The 20,383-nt window shown below is 39.6% G+C and overlaps 1 protein-coding gene across 1 annotated transcript in view; it reads left to right on the plus strand.

Annotated features, from left to right (window-relative positions):
- Nucleotides 1–20,383, plus strand: part of LOC140467057 (immunoglobulin-like and fibronectin type III domain-containing protein 1) — an 80,821-nt gene that overhangs the window by 27,933 nt on the left and 32,505 nt on the right. The window contains exons 6-12 of the mRNA XM_072563119.1: nucleotides 2,033–2,074; nucleotides 3,679–3,724; nucleotides 5,813–5,993; nucleotides 6,835–6,948; nucleotides 9,859–10,027; nucleotides 10,120–10,389; nucleotides 17,374–20,280. Coding sequence (XP_072419220.1) covers nucleotides 2,033–2,074; nucleotides 3,679–3,724; nucleotides 5,813–5,993; nucleotides 6,835–6,948; nucleotides 9,859–10,027; nucleotides 10,120–10,389; nucleotides 17,374–20,280 — 3,729 coding nt within the window. The remainder of the gene's footprint in view (nucleotides 1–2,032; nucleotides 2,075–3,678; nucleotides 3,725–5,812; nucleotides 5,994–6,834; nucleotides 6,949–9,858; nucleotides 10,028–10,119; nucleotides 10,390–17,373; nucleotides 20,281–20,383) is intronic.

Below are 20,383 nucleotides of genomic sequence, written 5' to 3' on the forward strand. Positions count from 1 at the left end.
ATTATTGTATGGGCATTACAAATCATTATGTGATATGAGCTGCTGCTTATGATGAAAGTTGCTGCCACCACACTCTTTAAGAGTAGGGCACTATTGCACCTGTTTTCCCTAGGATGGCAGGAAAAATCATTTCATGGTCTAACTAGAAGCCACTGTTTTAGTTGACAAGATATAACATATTCCATATTAGCAACTAGCTACTGGTTACCTGGTAATCATTGTTGCAGACACTCTTGAGATTCCCAGACGTTAGGTCTCATTCCTTAGAGTACTTAAACTGTTCTGCCTACCTGTCCACATGACATCATCATCAGCATGAATGATGATTGTGACATGCTTCAATATTAACCTTTTCAGTGAATAACATACATGAGCAATCTTTAATTCTTATAGCTATGCCATGTTCAACAGATTCACCATCTTGTGGCAATGAACAGAAATAGCATTTCCTGAACGGGGGACAAAAGTGGCACACAACAAGAATCATATTCTGGTCTGGCAGTATCTGTGGAGACAGAAACAAAGTTAACGTTGTAAGTCTAAAGTGATTCTTTCAGAAAAGAAGGGCCATATTGGACTCGAAACGTTAACTTTCTTTTTCTCTCTCTACAGATGTTGGCAGACCTGCTGAATTTCTCCAACTTTTTCTATTTTGGTTTCAGATTTACAGTATCTACAATAGTCTTATTATAGGAAATATAATCCGATAGGCAATACAACTGGTTTATTGATACATTTTAGGAAGCAATCCTTCTGTCCTCACTTGCTCCGGCCTATGTATGATTCAAATCCTACACCAAATTGGTTGACTCATAACTGTCTTCTGAGGTGATCTATCTATAGCTAGGGATAAGCAATGGATGCCAGCCTTGCCAGAACTGCTGACCTCCCAGTTGTAATTTTAAACAAGATATAGGAAACCATTATCAAAGAAAATAAGTGTTTTAGAGCTGGTAGGAAATAGGATAAATAACTCCAGTTGTAGAATAAACTTAAAATAACTCATAAATGGCAATTTTGGAAAATTACAGCTCATGAACAGGCCCTTCAGCCCTCAGAAGTTTGCTATGGGCTACCCTACCTTACCACTATGATCTGTTTTGCAAGTTAGCTTCAATCCTGTCACAACATAACTTCATAGATGCATTCTTGAAATCTAAAATTTTCCAGCAACAGTTGTAATTTCCATTTTTTATATTAACCAATTATATCAGCTAAGGGATAATCCCTAATATGTGAATAATTTTTATTCTTGTTGCACTTCATTGGGAAAAAGATTGTCTTTTATTTATGCTGATAGTATATAATTTAAATCTTAAAGTAAATGTGGTTAAAATTCAATGTATTCTCACAATGTTTGGATCACTAAGTATGACCAAAGCTATCATTTTGGATTTGTGGAAACCACAACAAGGCTTTCATTCATTTGAAACATCAAAATTCACATAAGGCAAAGAGTTAGGCAATGTAAACATTGGTAGCATTACAGGTTTTATTTTGATAAGTATCTTGATATTGTTCACATGGGTAAATATTTTTAGGCTCTGGATCCATGATGTTTCTACATGTGGAGATTTATGAGGGTCCCAATGGAATTTACCTTATCCTGCTGGTCATGTTATATCCACTGTTTGCAGAAGAAACCCTTGTTTCCAACAAGGTCAATAGAAAAGTCTTTGGATATCAAACCAGATTGCTATTTTTTCCCAAACTAGCATTTTACCTGAAGCAAACAACACTGAAAACCTAATTTTAAATTCCCCAAATTGGTGTTTATACTGAATATATTCAACTAAATGTTATCATTTTAGTCCATGAGAAAGTAACTTGCCACTAATCTTCATAATTGATTATGTTTATAATTCTCACATCAATTTCAGGGAGTGCTATTTTTGTGCTGTTCATATATTTATTGAATGTATGACTGCAGAGTACAAAACTACATTTGTTTTCTTTGCTTTGACATTTCTGAATTTTAAATAATATCTTTATCGTCTCATTGTTTGATACTGATATACATTTTCTTAATTAGTTGGTTACAAGAAGAAAATGAAAAAGCCTGGAGAAATACAAGGTGAGCATATGCAAGAGAAATTCACTTTCCGACTTATCTTACTTGATTATGCATAATTCCAAATAAAACTTGGCTGAAATCATGAATATAACACAATACCATTATGAGTGTGAGGGAAAGGTGAAATAGTGATAGGCCAATTAGTCTGTTACTGTTACTCGGAAAGGTTTGGATTAATTTAGCTTTGTTAAATGATGATTGTGTCTTATTAACTTTGTTGAATATTTTGAGGAAGTAACAAGCAGGATTAACCAGGGTTGTGCAGTGAATGTTGTCTATATGGACCTTAGTAAGGCATTTGAAGGTTCCGGATAGCAGACTTGTCAGAAAAATTACAGCCCTTGAAATGCTTTGGAGGCAGGTCAGAGAAGGTTCATAAGGTTAACTCCATAGCTGAAAGACTTGTTTTATGAGGAGAGATGAGGCAGTTTAGGCCTGCACCTGGTAGAGTTGAGAAGAATCGAAGGCGATTTAATTGATATAGATAAGGTGCTAAAGAGGATTGAAAAAGTAGATGGAAAGCAGATGTTCCCCTTCTGGAGCAATAAAGAACAAGAGATTATCAGTTCTGGCTAAGGGGTGGCAGATTCAATGATGAGGAATAATTGCTATGGAATTCACTACCTCAGGATGTCAAGACACTGAATAAATTTAAGATGGAGATAGACAGAGTTTAATTAATACTGGGACAATGGATTATTGGCAACAGGGAGGAAAGTGGATTTGAGGCCAGGGAACGAGATCAGCTATGATCATATTGAATGGTGGAAAAGGCTCAAGGGTTGAATTGCTTACTTCTATTTCTAGTTCTTATGTTATAATACAAGGGAAAGTGGGTGCAAAACTGGCTGAGTGACAGGAATCAAAGTGTAATAGTTTTGGTTTATGGCAACAGAAAGCAGTTTGCAGTGGTCTGTGGTGGCCTAGAGGGTTCACTTTTGGGTCCCTCGTTGTTCTTGGAAGATATTAATGTCTTAAACTTAAGCACGGAAGGCATAATTGGCCAGGTAATTCATTATCAAGAGGATTGCTGTCAAGTGAAGGATGATATCAATGGTTTGGTTGAGTGGGTAGAAAAATAGCATATGGAATTCAATCCAGAGAAGTTCCCATTAACATCCCATTTGGGGATGTTAAAGGAAATAAGAAAATACACAATAAACAGGAGAGTACTGAGCAGGGTGGAGGAAGTGAGAGACATTGAAGTGCATGTCCACAGGTCCCTGACAGCTGGATAAGGTTATAAAAGGCAAATGGCTCTCTTTCATCATTGTTTGAAGTATTGAATACAAAAGCAGGAATGTCGTGCTAGAACTGCACAAGTCACTAGTTAAAGAACAGCTGGAGTTTTGTGTGCAGATCTGGTTACCAAGTGCATTGTGCATTTCATGGGAGGACAGTAGCCAGTTCTGGAATATTGCAGCTGATAATGACAGAGAGTTCAGAAGTGGAACTACAATTCTTTAATCGGCACACCACATCATGGTGAGATAACAAACTTAGATTGAGGACAAAATAGCCCTATGTATATAGAGTTTAAATAGCTAATAACTTAAAGCCTTTTTATTAAACACATTATGTTCTTTGGATTCTATTCTCTGCAGGTAAAAATACAGACCCTACAGACTTTCGGAAGATGTTGAAAAAACGGTAAGATATTTAAGGATAAAATGTAGCAATCAATGAATAAAATATTGCATTCTGAAATAAAAATGCTTAAAAGCAAGGAAAAGAAAGACTTGCATTTTAATATCACATTCATGATTACCAAATTTCAAAAAGTATCTTATAACTAATACATTACTTTTAAAGTGCCGTTACGCTTGCAATTAAACGCAGTAGTGTATTTGCTCAGAGCAAACTCTCACTGTCAGTAGTGCAATAATGAATGGGTAATCAATTATCTGTGGTGTTGATTTTGAGAGATATATATATATTGGCCCAAACACTGAGAATAACTCTCCTGAGCTTCTTGAAAATAATGTATTGGGATTTTTTATGCCAGTTTGACAGGGCAGATAAGCCTTAATACCCTGTTATGCTGCATTATGAAATGGTGCCACTAGTTGGAATTTACAGTGAGAGCAACCAAGGGGGAAGAGAAAGAAACTATAATTGAACAAAGCTCTCAGCATGTGCTGGAAAGACAGTAGGTGATGTGAATTGATTCCAAGATCATTAATTACTTCTGCGGTTAACATAATTATTCTCAAACAACTATTTCCAGCATAATACCCTAATCTGCTCCTGTTACCCTCCACATCCCTTCCATTGTACTTTTCCATTGCAAGTGCATGAAATGTAATACTTTCCTGTTGCCTCTTCTCTTCATACCAAACCCAAACATCCCTTCCAAGCAAAACAAGGATTTATTTGTACATTTTTCAATTTAACATACTGTAAATTATACTGCCCATGATTTGGATTTTTTGGGTGTCACTGAATAGGTTGTTTATTGCCTATCCTTAGTGTCCAAAGGGCGATGAAGAGGCAGCTACACATTGCTATGGGTGCAGAGTCACATGTATTGGGTAAAGATGGCAGATTTCATTTTCTAAAGAACATTAATAAACGAGATGGTTCTACAACTGGCAAAGGTCATCCGTAGGCTAGCTTTTAATTCCAGATTTTATTGAATTTAAAATTCACCATCTGCTATGGTGGAATTTGAGTGTATTCCCCAGAACCCAATTTTTTGTCCATGGTGTAATAAATTGGTATTGACCAGGTAGAGGTCAGAAAAATGTCAGGACTCAACTGATAATTATTGTCAATGAAAATGCCAACCTTCTGTCAACATTTTTGTAGGAGATTGCACAGTGCTGTACAATAATTGATTCTTTGTTGATCTGGGAACTCAGCCAGGGAGTTGTAGAAATGTCTGCAGGTGTAGTGTGCGTCAGCAGATTCTGTTGTTATGACTTATTGTCTGCAGCTCAAAGAAATGCACAATGTATTATATGTAGTTAGCTCTTTTCGTGGAAGATTTTAGCATATCTATAAATCAGGTTTTGCATATACTATTTACAGCAAATAGGTTTTGTTTCCTGGATTCCTTTGCAACTAGGAACCTGAATTCTATACAGACATGCACATTGCATTCCTTGTATCTGCAGTTACAGGTATGCAAGTATCAATGCATGAGCACCTCTGATCCAATCCAGCCAATGCAGATTGTTCTGCTGGTCCTTTTCCCCGACCAAAGGAGCCTGAGAGTATAGAAGATCAGAATGCTCATTCTCTTTTATTTTCATCGACCTAATGAGAAGTTAATAATATGTAAGGCCCTCTGAATGTATAACTTGTAACTTTTTTCTGGAAAGTAAAGAAGCTCTGCCTGACTTAAGGCCACATGATAAAAGCTGGTAGAAAAATACTTGGTGCAGTGGTCACTTTCAATAGCACAAAAATCTTTTACCCTGAAGATACCAAATAGGAGTGTGTGTGTGTGATCAGATCCTTTGATCCAACTCAAACATTATACAAAATATTGACAATTTTTGATGGAAAGTCAAGGCTCAGCTCTTTGTGAATTAAAGCACACTGTCAGAGACCTCAACATTTTCATCATGTTCAGCACAATATTGTGAACCGAAGGGCTTATTCCTGTACTATACTGTTTTAAGTTCTGTGTTAAAATGTTACCTAATTTATTTAACACAGCATATGTGCCTTACAGTGTCATATATAAAAAATGAATTTATTACACTTTACATATTACATTGACACATTGTGCAGTGCTCCACCGCCTGTGAAAAAAGAACAGAAAGTTCCAGATGAAAAAGTCTGGGAAATTCTCATGCATGCTGACAAGAAAGATTATGAAAGGATTTGCATGGAATATGGCCTCACTGACTTCCGTGGCATGTTAACAAAACTGAAACAAATGAAAAAGGACAGAGAGGAAAAGCAAACACAGGTAATCTCTCTTTCAGCTGGTGGCTATTCCTACAAATTAGTTTTTTAAAAATCTCTCCTTGAAATGTTTCCCTGATATTATCTCATCTTTCTGGTGAAACAGAACTTATCTCAGTTATGTAACAAATATGTGGCTAATCATATTGTTGTACTTTGGAGCTGAATATTTAATTTAGGATAAAGTGGAAGATTGAATCTTCTGAATTCTCCTGATGACAAGACTAGATACTTTGTGAATAAAAGCAAAAGGGTGAGAGGGAAGCAGAGAGAGAGAGATGTTCACCTCTATAAAACATGACAAAGAATTGATATGAAGAATATTGTTTTTTATAAATTGTTACATTTTAATCAATATAGTCAACTTAAATACAAAATTAAGTTACTGGTTTAGAAGATAACTAACTAAAGTATACAAGGCTCATGGAATTCATGTTGCACTGGTATAAATTTGAGGGGGAAAATGTCCATAGCAAGCCATTGTAGCACTGAGTCACAAGCTTTCCTAAAATCATTAATCATCATAGACAGGATCGTATGCAATAATTTGAGAGATAAAGACAGCAAATGGATGAAGACAGGAAGTTTCTACTGCTTTGTATACACAAAACAGAGGGGAGGTCACAGTCAGGCTGAAGGACAGATTATAAAGATTTAAACATGATTGGGAGATTTGCCTAACTTTGGTTAAAGTGGGGTGTCTCCTAATCCACACTATGAAAGTAAAGATATTTTCCAGTCTTTCAAGTGCAGAGTCTTTCAATTTAATAACTTTAGTGGATAGATGTATTACTGATTAGCATATCCTCTAACTTATTTCCTTAACCTTCTCTTTGTATTTCTAGTACGTGAAAGAAATTAGCAATCTGAAACATGTTGAAACAAAGTCAGATGGATCAGCTAGCTTTGGATTTGACATGGAACTCAAAAGTCCAGAGTTAAATATTTATTTATACAAGGTGAATATTTCTTTTGACCGAATGAACTTACAGTATGAATATACCGTTTATCAAAGATGGACCAGAACATTTGTTTTCCTGTTATTTGTAATGCATATCATTTTGCATCTACATGTTAATTAATTATATATTATGTAATCAAATGCTTCAGTAATTTGGTGACCAATCCATTTGTGAAGGTACAGTTACGGGGCTGTTTTTATTCATTCATGAGATGTGGGGTTGCCAGCTAGCCAGCACTTATTGCCTGTCCCTAGTTGCCCTTGAGAAGGTAGTGGTGAGCTGCCTTCTTGAACCCCTGCAGTTCACCTGCTGTGGATTCACTCACAATGCCACTCGGGAGAGAATTCCAGGAGTTTGACCCCGTAATAGTGAAGGAAGTATGACATATTTCTGAGTCAGGGTGGTAGCTTGGAGAGGAAATTGAAGGTGATGGTGTTTTCACATACTTGCTGCCCTTATCTTTCTAGATGGAAGTACGCCTGGGTTTGGAAGATCCTAAGGATCTTTGGTGAATTTCTGCAGTGCATCTTGTAAACAGTGTATACTGTTGCTATTGAGCTTTTTTGGTGGAGGGAGTGGATGTTTATGGATGTGATGCCAGTCAAGTGGGCTGTTTTGTCCTGGATGGTGTTATGCTTCTTGACTGTTCTTGGAGCTGCACTCATCCAGGTCAGTGGTGAATATTTTATCACAGTCCTGACTTGTGCCTTGAAGATGATGAACAGGCTTTGGGGAGTTAGAAGTGAGTTACTCGCCACAGTATTCCTTGTCTCTGACTTGCTCTTGTGCTCATTGTGATAATTTAGTGAATCCAGTTAGGTTTCTGGTCAATGGTAACCCCCAAGATGTTGATAGTGGCAGAACCAATGACAATAATTCCATTGAATATCAAAGAGCAGTGGGTAAGTCATCTCTTATTGTTAGTGGTCACTGCCTGGTATTTGCGTGGCCCAAATGTTACTTGCCACTTGTCAGCCCAAGCCTGGATATTATCCAGATATTATTGCATTTGAACTTGGACTGATCTGAGGAATCATGAATCATGCTGAACATTGTGCAATCATCATTGAACATTGCCACTCTCACATTACAATAGAAGGAAGGTCATTGATGAAGCATCTGAAGGTAGTTGGGCATACGACACTACCCTGAGGAACTCCTGCAGAGATACCCTAGAGCTAAGGTGACTGGCCTCAAACAAGAATGGCCAACTTCCTATCTGTCAGATACAACTTCAACCACCAGAAACATAATCCCCAGAGTCCCACTGATTCCAGTTTTGCTAGGGATCTTTGATGCCACATCTTTGATGTCAAGGGCTGTCACTCTCACCTCACCTCTAGAATTCAGCTCTTTTGTCCATGTTTGAACCCAGGCTATAATGAGGTCAGGAGCTGAATGACCCTGATGGAACCCAAACTGAGCATTGCTGAGCAGGTGCTGCTTAAAAGCACTATTGATGACACCTTTAATCATTTTACTGATCATAAAGAGTAAACTGATGGGATGGTAATTGGCCAGGATTTGTCCTTTTTTTCTGCATACAGGACATACCTGGGCAATTTTCTACATTGTCAGAAAGATGCCAGTGTTGTAGCTACATAGGAAGAGCTTGGCTAGGGGGCCGCAGGTTCTGGGGCACAATTCTTCCAACTATTGCCAGAATGTTGTCAAGGTCCATAACCTTTACAGTATCCAGTGTCTCCAATTGTTTCTTAATACCAAACAGTGAATCAAATCGAATGAAAACTGGTATCTGTAATGCTGGGAACCATTGGAGAAGGCTGAGATGGATTATACACTCAGAACATCTGGCTGAAGATTATTGTGAATGCTACAGCCTTACCTTTTGCTTTGATGCACTGTGCTCTTTCATTGTGGAGTTGTTTAATTGTCCAGCACTGTTCTCCTGGAGGTGGCACAACTGCAGTGCTTAGATCTCATCTGTTGGTTTTGGGCTCACTTAGCTTCATCATTTGCTGATTATGCTGATTGGCACACAAGTGTCTCTGAACCAGCCACTTCAGAACCAATTCAATGCTGGATTTTGGCTACTTTTGGGTTGGGCAGTTGAGCCACAGGCAGGTTAGGGACAAGATAGTCAGATGGATCAAAGGTTTTTTGGAATGTAGGAGTGGAATAACACACAATGGCAAAAACTAGTTTGGCGCCACATCACATTAGCCAAATAGTCCAAATTTTTAAAATTAAGATTCGATTAGATTCCCTACAGTGTGGAAATTGACCATTTGGCCCAACAAGTCCACACCAACCCTTTGAAAAGTAACTCACCCAGACTCATTTCCCTCTGATAATGCACCTAACATTATGGGCAACTTAGTATAGCCAATTCACCTGACCTGCACATCATTGGATTGTAGGAAGAAACCAACACAGACACAGGGTGAATGTGCAAATTCCACACAGACAATCACTCAAAGAGGAATTGAACCCAGGTCCCTGGCACTATGAGGCAGCAGTGCTAATCACTGATTTACATCATGTTCCACAAATGATTGATTTTTATACAACTCAATGTTTCAAAAACCAAATTTGAAGCACTGTATCTGTAATCATAAAATATGTAGCATTTTTCATTATTTGCTTTTTTCCTTGCTTTAATCCTTTGTGTTCCTTTCCAAATACCAAATGCAGTTAAAATGGGCCTGATTTTGTATTTTTGCAATGTAATAGACATTTTCAATTCTAGTGTATTAGGTGCCTGGCAATTCTTTGATTTTTTTTTTGTTTCTGTCTCTGGGCTGGACAATACAATGTTTGGACAATAGTTTCATTTAAATAAGGTTAGAATGCACAGCACAATACTTAATGAAAACAAATTTAGAAACAGAAAAACAGTACTTGTGCATTGATTCAGCAATAAACCTTTTGTGGTGCTCATTAAAGGATGGAAAACTTATCCCACATTCATTGGACAAGGATCAAAAACATCACCTCAAGCATGTTGGCAAAAGATATACCTTCTGCATTAAAGATCTCCATCTTGATGATGTTGGATTGTACAGAGTAAATGTTGAAGATACAGAAGTTTTTGCAACAGTAGTGGATATCAGTCGTAAGTGCCATTATTTTAAATTAAGCAATTATTTTATTCCAATGAAGTACCTTTGTTATGATTAATTGCATTGCATTTTTTTATTATTGTAGTTATCCCGGTGGACTTCATACACAAATTACAAGACGTCAAATGCAAGGAAGGAGAAGATGCAATTTTTGAGTGCACTATTTCATTACCTCTTCCAGCAGAATGGTCATACAAGAAGATACCACTGGAAAACAATGATAAATATGAAATTAAGGTCTCTCCTGATGGTTTGACACAAAGCTTGATCATAAAAAACGTACATCATGTAGACAAAGGAGTGTATATCATTTCAGCTGGAGCTGGATATTCAAGTGCATACCTCAGTGTAGGAAGTAAGTCTAACAGCATTGTACTTATGAACAATGCACTCAATTCTGGGGGTTCAGGACCACAGTTAAAATACGCAGTTGAACCTTTGAATTTTCAGATTAGTTCTTAACAAACTTAATAACAAGCTATGGTTTAGATATGATTCATTAGTTCATCAGATAAATCAAGGGAATGATCTTGGACAATTGAAGATAATTCACTGATAACAGATGATGACTGGCTATTTGGCGCAGAGTGCATAAGTCTCAGTAAGGTTGTAAAGCTAGCATCATGCTCTCTAGCTGAAGTGTTAGGAAATTCTTCATTGGTCACCTTGCTCCTCTTATGGTTCATCTTTTATCTCGAGGATGCAGCTGTCTGTTGAGTGGCACCATTGAATGTGGACTGCTGCTTACCTCTGACACTTGTTGATATTTCTTAGTTTTGAGCTGGCAATCTATGCGATGTCAATTACTTGTGTTAGTCCTTTTAGTATGGGACAACCATTCATGATGTCAGAATAAACTGTTGTCCCCTGGCCCACCTTCATGTGAAGGTTATTTTTCTTGCTGAGAACAAAACTTTAATTTTTTAAAACATTGCATTATTAATACAGTGCATATGGATAATTCCTTGTCAACTTATGGAAAATGGCAGCCTCAGGGGTCTTTATTGTCACCATTTTTTTTGTCTCTTTATTAGAAATTGTTTATGTTTAGGCAAAGAATTTAATTGCTATAGTAACCACTACATGAGATCTCACGCAACGTGTTACATACTGGAAAAAAAAGCTTTAAATGGACCCCATTAGCTACGAATTCTAAATTCTGATGTATTTAAAATTTTGCTGATAAGAACCTAAGTGAACTTTTCTCTTTAGAAACAGTTCACCAAAGTCTAAAAGTATCAAGATTATGGAGGGAGGTAAAAAGCAAAATATACAAAACTCCATCAGTCAGGTGACTTCTGCAGGGCCTGTGTGTGGTTCCTCCTCAGGCTGGTTCCAATCTGGCTCCACCCTGTCTCTTTTTGAGGAAGATAGCCTGGATCCTTTTGCCCATCTTACCATCGTTGCTCCTGAGGACGAATGGCGATAGCGATAAATGCCCCTTTTCACCCAGACCACAAGGTGCTGGACTTGGATCTCCATGACAACCAACCTCCTGCTTATGCAGGCAGCCACATGGATAGCATGCTTAGACAGAAGGATCCCCATAGTATAGCTGCAGTTCTACAGCTTCTGAGCAATGAAGGCCATTGTGTCCATCATTCCTGTCTGCCACTTCTTATTCCCTGCAGATGTGGATAATGTTCTGATTGCTTACACCACAGGGTTTTCTCCTGCCTGGGGCTGAGCAGGTGCCCTTGGTCTACACCAGTCCTCTAAGTGCTAGCAGCCTGCAGGTTCTTTGCTCTGCTAGTTTTGGACCTCTTGCAATGAGGTGCTCACCAGGCTGAACTTTCTCAGCCAAATGTTTCCAATGAGATGCCAGTATCTGAGTTGTTGGGGGTGTAGGAGGCAGCCTTGCCAATGATTTCTCTGAGGCCCCAGTACTCTGGTCTTCTCAGGTTGAGGACATGGTGTCTGATGGAGCCAATTCTCCAACAGGAGCCTGAACTTGCTGTTGGCACCTTCACGAGACAAAGGAGAGAGTGTGTCACAGACAATGGTTAAAAATAGTGTACAGTGAATACCACTGACAGTGGGGTTACTGTGAGTGTAAGAGTGAAATGAAGAGTGGAAGATGGATATCTTAAACCCAGGTATAGTCCCAGTCCCCTTCTACAAGTAACAGGATTCTCCACTCATAGGCAATGAGGGGTCTGATATCGGCCACTCCTCCAACCATCCATATTCTTTTTGCCCTACTGTAGGCCACATTCTCCTAAGAATGGACAATTGGGAAAGATTGGGAGAGCTGAAAGTGGGTGGCATGGCTGCTGCTGCAGGTGGGGAGGTGTCCAGGCTGAGTGAGGAGGCAGTGCAGAGGCCAAACAGGGTTAGTCATATGGGACATTGGGGTGATTGGTGAGAGCAAGTGCAGGCAATATTGTGCATGTCAGAACATGAGCCTTGGTTGGAGGTGTGTGCAGTCACAGAGTTGGAATGAGTGTCAGGTGGCAGACCAAAGAGTGTAGCACCTGCCCTGGGGATTTAGAGAAGGTCACTGACCCTCTTCCAGCTCACTGTTCCTCTGCATTATGAAGGCTGCACCAACCCAGGAGAAAGTGAGGACTGCAGATGCTGGAGATCAGAGTTGAGAGTGTGGTTCTGGAAAAACACAGCAGGTCAGGCAGCGTCCAAGGAGCAGGAGAATCAATGTTTCGGGCATAAGCCCTTCATCACGAATCCTGATGACGAGCTTTTGCCTGAAACATTGATTCTTCTGCTTCTTGGGTACTGCCTGACCTGCTCTGCCATGACCCAGGATACAACCACAGACCAGGTCGCAATGGGCTGATATCATGGCCTCCTCAGCCAATCCTCGAAGAGGACTTACTTCCTCACCACCCAACTATCAGTTTCTCCATACCCCTGCTGGAGAAGCGCAATGCTGTCTTCCATTTCTCTGACATTTATACACTGTATCTAAAACTAAAAAAGCCAGCTTTGGAATGAGTGCTTTTCAATATGGACATTCCTGATGAAGAGCTTATGCTCGAAACATCGTCTCTTCTGCTCCTTGGACGCTGCCTGACTGGCTGTGCTTTTCCAGTGCCACACATTTTGAGTCTGATTTTCAATATGGCTAAGGGAATGTGAATGTTGGTCTTTCGGCTGACATGCACTGAGTGGCAGGTTGTTCCAAGAGTGGCGCACAGTGACATAGGGATCAAATCCAATGAATGGAATGCCACTGGGGCAAAGTAGGGAGTTAATAAGATGAGATTGATAAGATGCAGTGAGAAAGCTCATGGGCTCTTGTGGCAAAAAACTCTTCAAAAAGCTAGGTGTAACTTGTCGACAAAAAGAACATAAGATTCATCCCTCCAGTCCATATGCAAGCAGACCTAGGCAACATTGAAGCATGGGCTGAAAATACACAATAAATAGACTGTTTGCAACATACAAGAGCCAAAAAGACACCAACAGCTTCAAACATAAGGGAATCTAACAATCTTCCTCGATATTCAAAGGCATTACCATCACAAATTAAACCACAATCAGCATCCTGGGCGGTGGCTAGCGATTGACCAAAACCTAGACAATCATATAAATACTGTGTCCTCAATAGCAGGCAGAAGCTGGGAACTCACCTACTGTCTCCCCAATCCTGGCCTTTATACACAGGGCATTAGTCAGGAGTGTGATGGAGTACTCTCTACTTTGCATGGGTGAGTGTTTCTCTCGCAACACTTGCTCAACACCATCTTGGGCAAAGCTGCCTGCTTGATTGGTCTCTTTACGTGAGAAAGGATGTCTTTGCATTGGAGACAATTAAGAGAACATTCACTGGATTAATTCAAGAGATGAAAAGCTTGTCCTATGGACAAATCACTGAACAAATTTAAAGAAGAGATAACCGTTTTTTAAAATTCATAAAGTGTTGAAGGGTTTTGGACTGTGGGCAGAAAATGGAGTTGAGGCTGGAATGAGATCCGCCATGATTGTATGCGGGCTGGAGCGGGCTGGAGGGGTTGAATTACCTACTCCTGCTCCTAATTCATATGCTTTTAATTGGACACTGAATCAGAAGCCTAAAACTCATTTCCCAACAGCATTGTGGGTGTATCCACACCAGGTGGGCTAAAGTAGTTCAAAAAGGCAGATCACTGATGTCGTCTTGAGAACAATTTGTGAGGGCAGAAAATCCTGGTCCAGCCAGTAATGCTCACATCTCATTAAATAATTTTAAAAAGAAATCTCTCATTCCTTTAAAATCCATTGAACTTAAGTGCATTCTACCAATCATCTCTCATCTAAGCCATTGAGATAGATTGTAAATAGCTGAGGCCCAAACATTAACCTAGTAGGCCCCACTGATTACAACTCTCTAAGCTGAAACTAAGTGATCAATTCCTTTAACTGGTTTTCCATTTATTAACCAAACTTCTCTCCAAGATAATGGATTACTGCAAATTCCAAAAACTCCAACCTTGTGGAACCAGTTCTTGTGTGAGATTTGCTGAATACTTTATGAAAATCTACATTTATTGCATTTGCTGGTTCCTTCTTAGCTACCCTGCAAGATAGACCCTCAAAAATTGTAATTTGCCAAAGATAATATTTATGTAATAAACCAAAATTGCCTCTGCATAACCATATTGTGATTTTCTAAAGACCTAGTTAATACATCTGAAAGAATAGGTATCTAGTACTTTACAAATTGTTGAAGTCAGGCTATCTGAATTATAGGTTTTTTTGCCTCCTTCCTTGAAGAGCAAGGTTACATTTACTAGCTTTACATTCACATCAACCACTATAAAATATGAAGATCAAAGTCAATGCATACACTATCTCTGTAGTCACCTCTTTTAAAATAGGCTGCCAGTGAATTTATGGTCTTTTAGTGTCAATATTTTCCAAAAGACCATAAGATGTCAGAGTAGAATTAAGCCCTTCAGCCTACAGAGTCTGTTCTGCTATTCAAAAATGGCTGATGTCTCTTAAATCTATTCTCCAACCTTCTGCTATAACCCTTGATTCCCTTTCTAATCAAGAACCTATCTATTTCTGTCTTAAAGACACAAGCTCCAGTTTTCATCAGTAGTTTTTTTTGTTGCTAAAACTACATTTTTTTGTTATCTGTCAAAGGATGAGGTAATTATCGACAAGTCCAGGATACTGCCTTGAGGAGGTAGTGAAGAGACACCATTTTGAACTGTTTGGGCCAGGCCATTCATTGGCAAATACGCATCTCTGCTCAGGTAGTTTGGGAAGTTAAACTAAGATATATAATGGCACATAAATAATGGCCTCCATTTAATTAAATAATTTATAAATCCTCAGTAGTATATATTCCCTTGAAGCATAAAAAGAAAAATGTCCGTATCTCAGTGCACCTTGCTTTTAAAATTTTTTTATTTTCTGATGTAATTTCTTCCATCTTTGTCTTTAAGGACTCTGTATTTCCTCTTGCTAATGTCTTACTTTCTAGATACTTGCAAATCATCTTGTAAAACCTTTCTATTTTTCTTGTTATACTTAATTTTCTTCCTCTGTTAATTTCTTAGTTATTATTGCTGATTTCTGAAATCTTCATAAATCTCAGCTTTACTAATCTTCTTGAAAACACTGTGAATATTTTCTTTTGAATTTTAAACTTTTTTTGGTTGCATTCTTTGTTTGGTGAAGATTAAGCAAAAAATGTATTCCAGAATAATGAGTACTTTGAAATATCTCAATTAGGCCGGTGTCCCATCACAAGTCACCATTCATTTACTTGAGCACAGTAGACTGGCTGTGACCAGCTAGCTCAGAGTCAGTCCTCTGAACTAAGGAGAATCTAAATCTCCCAATTCCAATATTTTTTCTGTTTTTCCATTTTTTTTATAATCCCCCACTCAGTTGACAAACAGCAGTATTACAAATTTCTCCCAAGCAAGCATGTAGGTATATGTACAGTGAAGAAACAACAAGTGCAGAAAACTTTTTATTCATGTTCCAACCCGAGGAAGAAATGAAACATGTTATTTTAATCCAGTACTGTCCTTAACTTCACTCATTAACCATAGTAGGACTCCTTTTCTATGCAATGTTTGTCCCTCATTGAGAATATGAAGTATTTTGTTAAACATTCACCAATGCACACCATCACATTGTTTAGTCTAGCTTCCCAATCTACCTTCTTCCCATATCTGGGTAACTTCAATTTGAATTTGTAGTGGTCACCACACCAAGTGAAACCAGCTGAGTCCTCTTTAAATATTGAAATGAGGCATCAATTGCATTGCTGGGGTCCCAGTTTATTAAAATGAAGCCTGAATAGGTATCAATACGATCTGCTTAACCAAGCCTGGCAGGAATAGAATTCAGTACACCCTTTGATGAGAAGGGCATTGCTTATCACTGACCACCCTGGTGTTTCCTTTCTTCCTGGTGGTGGAAAATGAATAAAGATTTATACACCTGTTGTCTTTCACTGTGTCTTATATCTGAAAAAGAAAATAAATAGAATTCAGTGCAAAAGAGACAAGCAAGGTAGGTTTTTCAAAATGTCTTTTTTGTTATCTTGTGAGCCAAGGAATGCTGTTTCCTGACTTCTCAAGAAACCTCGAACTGCTTTGATCCCAAGTTCCTCCTCAACTTACCTGTTCTGTTATTGATTCAACATCTCACTGTGATGTAACTGTTTCCCTCATCTGATTAGCACAGAGGCAGGAGATATTAGGAGCAAATAAATCTCCGTAATTGACATTACAATATGGTTGCCAGCTCACTGATGCATTTTGGCTCAGTCTACTTGATGGGTGGAAACATTTAATAGACAAAAAAGGATAAATTGGGATTGGGGAGGGAATAAGTTAGAATCTGTTAATGTCAAGTGTATGAGATCGATGCAGTAGCAGCAGAAGAACAAGTGAAATTTCCAAAGAACAAATGTGAAGGAGGCTCTAGAGGACTGGGGGCATACTAAGATAATGTTAATAATGTTAGATGTATAGGACAGAACTAAAAGACAAACTTAGAAAGGTTGAAGGAATGATGATTGGAAATTCTGAAGGTAAGTAGTGAAAGGTAAATATTCACATCAATTATGAAAATCATCAGCTTCCCTCAATGGTATGAACATAAGATAGCAAAAGAGTTTGTTAAAATATCTTGAAGTTTGAAGTCCTTAGTGTCAACTTTCTTTGTTATTTAGAATGTAAACTTTCAAAACGTTTTAGTTACATTGTTAAAGCTGTGCAATATTTAAAATTATTATTTTTTACATGTTTGTCCACCAACTCTTTAAAATAGCTGTTTCTATGCAAATAATTTCATTTCGGTCTGATTATTTCTGGCTTTTATATTTATTAATTTGTAATTTGTAATTAATGATGTAAACTGACTCTCATTTCAGAAAATCTAGACACTGCTTCTCCACCCTCATTAAGAAAAGAAATGGAATCTAAGCACAGTCAAGAGGACTTTACAGATATTAATTTGGAACAGGAGCTCAATGATGCAACCAAACGTGGACTAAAAGGCAGAAGAAGTTCACTGCATGACAAAGATTTATTAACTAAAGATGACCTGAAGCGAAAAAGTAACTACTCATCAGAGGAAGACAGCATTAACTTTGGTAGAGGAGGTTTGCAGAGTGCTTCAATTGATGGATTGGATGATGCTACCAAAAATGGCCAGAGTGTTTATGACAGAATGGAAAAAGATGACATTGGTGGTTTCAATAGTTTTGGAAAAGGTGGTTTTGATGGATTCGATGGAATGGGAAGAGATGGAAAGCATGGGTTGGATGGAATAGAAAGAGATGGCAAGGGTGGGTTGGGTGGAATGGGAAGATATGGCAAGGGTGGGTTAGATGGAATGGGAAGAGATGGCAAGGGTGGGTTAGATGGAATGGGAAGAGATGGCAAGGGTGGGTTAGATGGAATGGGAAGAGATGGCAAGGGTGGGTTAGATGGAATGGGAAGAGATGGCAAGAGTGGTTTAGATGGAATGGGAAGATATGGCAAATTTGGGTTGGGTGGAATGGGAAGAGATGGCAAGGATGAGTTGGAAGAAATGGGAAGAGACAGAAAGGGTGGTTTGGGTGGAATGGGAAGAGATGGCAAGGGTGGGTTGGAAGGAATGGGAAGAGATGGCAAGGATGGGTTGGATGGAATGGGAAGTGATGGCAAGGGTGGGTTGGAAGGAATGGGAAGAGATGGCAAGGGTGGATTGGGTAGAATGGGAAGAGATGGTAGGGGTGGGTTGGGTGGAATGGGAAGAGATGGCAAGGGTGGGTTGGAAGGAATGGGAAGAGATGGCAAGGATGGGTTGGAAGGAATGGGAAGAGATGGCAAGGGTGGGTTGGGTGGAATGGGAAGAGATGGCAAGGATGGGTTGGGTGGAATGGGAAGAGATGGCAGGGGTGGGTTGGATGGAATGGGAAGAGATGGCAGAGGTGGGTTAGATGGAATGGGAAGAGATGGTGGGTTAGATGGAATGGGAAGAGATGGCAAGGATGGGTTGGGTGGAATGGGAAGAGATGGCAGGGGTGGGTTAGATGGAATGGGAAGAGATGGCAAGGGTGGGTTGGGTGGAATGGGAAGAGATGGCAAGGGTGGGTTGGATGGAATGGGAAGAGATGGCAAGGGTGGGTTGGATGGAATGGGAAGAGATGGCAAGAGTGGGTTGGATGGAATGGGAAGAGATGGCAGAGGTGGGTTAGATGGAATGGGAAGAGATGGTGGGTTAGATGGAATGGGAAGAGATGGCAAGGATGGGTTGGGTGGAATGGGAAGAGATGGCAGGGGTGGGTTGGATGGAATGGGAAGAGATGGCAGAGGTGGGTTAGATGGAATGGGAAGAGATGGCAAGGGTGGGTTGGATGGAATGGGAAGAGATGGCAGAGCTGGGTTTGATGGAATGGGAAGAGATGGTGGGTTAGATGGAATGGGAAGAGATGGTGGGTTAGATGGAATGGGAAGAGATGGCAAGGATGGGTTGGGTGGAATGGGAAGAGATGGCAGGGGTGGGTTGGATGGAATGGGAAGAGATGGCAAGGGTGGGTTAGATGGAATGGGAAGAGATGGCAAGGATGAGTTGGGTGGAATGGGAAGACATGCCAAGGATGGGTTGGGTGGAATGAGAAGAGATGGTAAGGGTGGGTTAGATGGAATGGAAAGAGATGGCAAGGGTGGGTTAGATGGAATGGAAAGAGATGGCAAGAATGGGTTGGGTGGAATGGGAAGAGACGGCAAGGATGGTTGGGTTGGAATGGGAAGAGATGGCAGGGATGGGTTGGATGGAATGGGAAGAGATGGTAAGGGTGGATTGGAAGGAATGGGAAGAGATGTCAAGGATAGTTTGGGTGGAATGGGAAGAGACGGCAGGAGTGGGTTGGATAGAATGGGAAGAGATGGCAAGGGTGGGTTGGAAGGAATGGGAAGAGATGGCAAGGATGGGTTAGATGTAATTGGTAAAGATAGTGTGGGCAGATTGAAGGGAATGGGAAGAGATGAGATGGACAGGATGGGTGGAATGGGAAAAGATGGCAAAGGTAGCTTGGATAGGATGGGAAGAGATGGAAAAGGCACATTGGATGGAATAGGACGAGACCGCATGGATAAGATGGGTGGAATGGGAAGAGATAGCAAAAGAAGCTTGGATGGAATGGGAACAGATGTTAGGGATGGATTATATGGAATGGGAAGAGGTGGCAAGGGTGGATTAGAAGAAATGGGAAGAGATGGTGAGGGTAGGTTATATGAAATAGGAAGAGGTGGCAAGGACAGTTCAACTGGACAGCGAAGAGATGGTAAGAATAGGATGCATGGAACAAGAAAAGATGGCCATGATAGAATGTATGATGATGGAATAGATAACCTTGTAAATTTGGATGGCAGTGAAAAAGGCAGCTGGAATAGATCAGATGCATCAGGATGGAGAGAAATGGAAAATAACTTAGCAGATGGTTTCAATAGAGGCAAAGATGATTCAGCAGGGTACAATAATGCCACCAGTCCTGGAAGAGGTCAATCTGGTCTGAATGACATTAATGCCTTCAGCCTGCCTAGTGATCTATCACACAGAAGTAGCAGAGATAGATCGACAAAAGGTGGATATGCACTATCACTGACTGACCAGAAAGGTTTACTGAGAAAAGATCAAATGTCAAACCAAACTGAACATATGGCAGGTGGATTTCAAGACTTGTTGATCTCTGATGCATCTCAGAGAGAACCAAGTGGGAGTTCAAGGAGAAGAAAAGGAAACTTTTCTGAAAGTGACATCAATGAAACCAACCTAGACATCAAGAATAAAGGTAAAAGATGCTTTACGTTTTGTGCTTAAAGTGTAATGAAAGGGGCAGAATCCATTGTTGAAATTGTAATTTTAAAATCAGTAATGATTGCAGCATGGAAAGA

This window comes from Chiloscyllium punctatum, chromosome 45, assembly GCF_047496795.1.
Source record: "Chiloscyllium punctatum isolate Juve2018m chromosome 45, sChiPun1.3, whole genome shotgun sequence".
Lineage (NCBI taxonomy): Eukaryota > Metazoa > Chordata > Chondrichthyes > Orectolobiformes > Hemiscylliidae > Chiloscyllium > Chiloscyllium punctatum.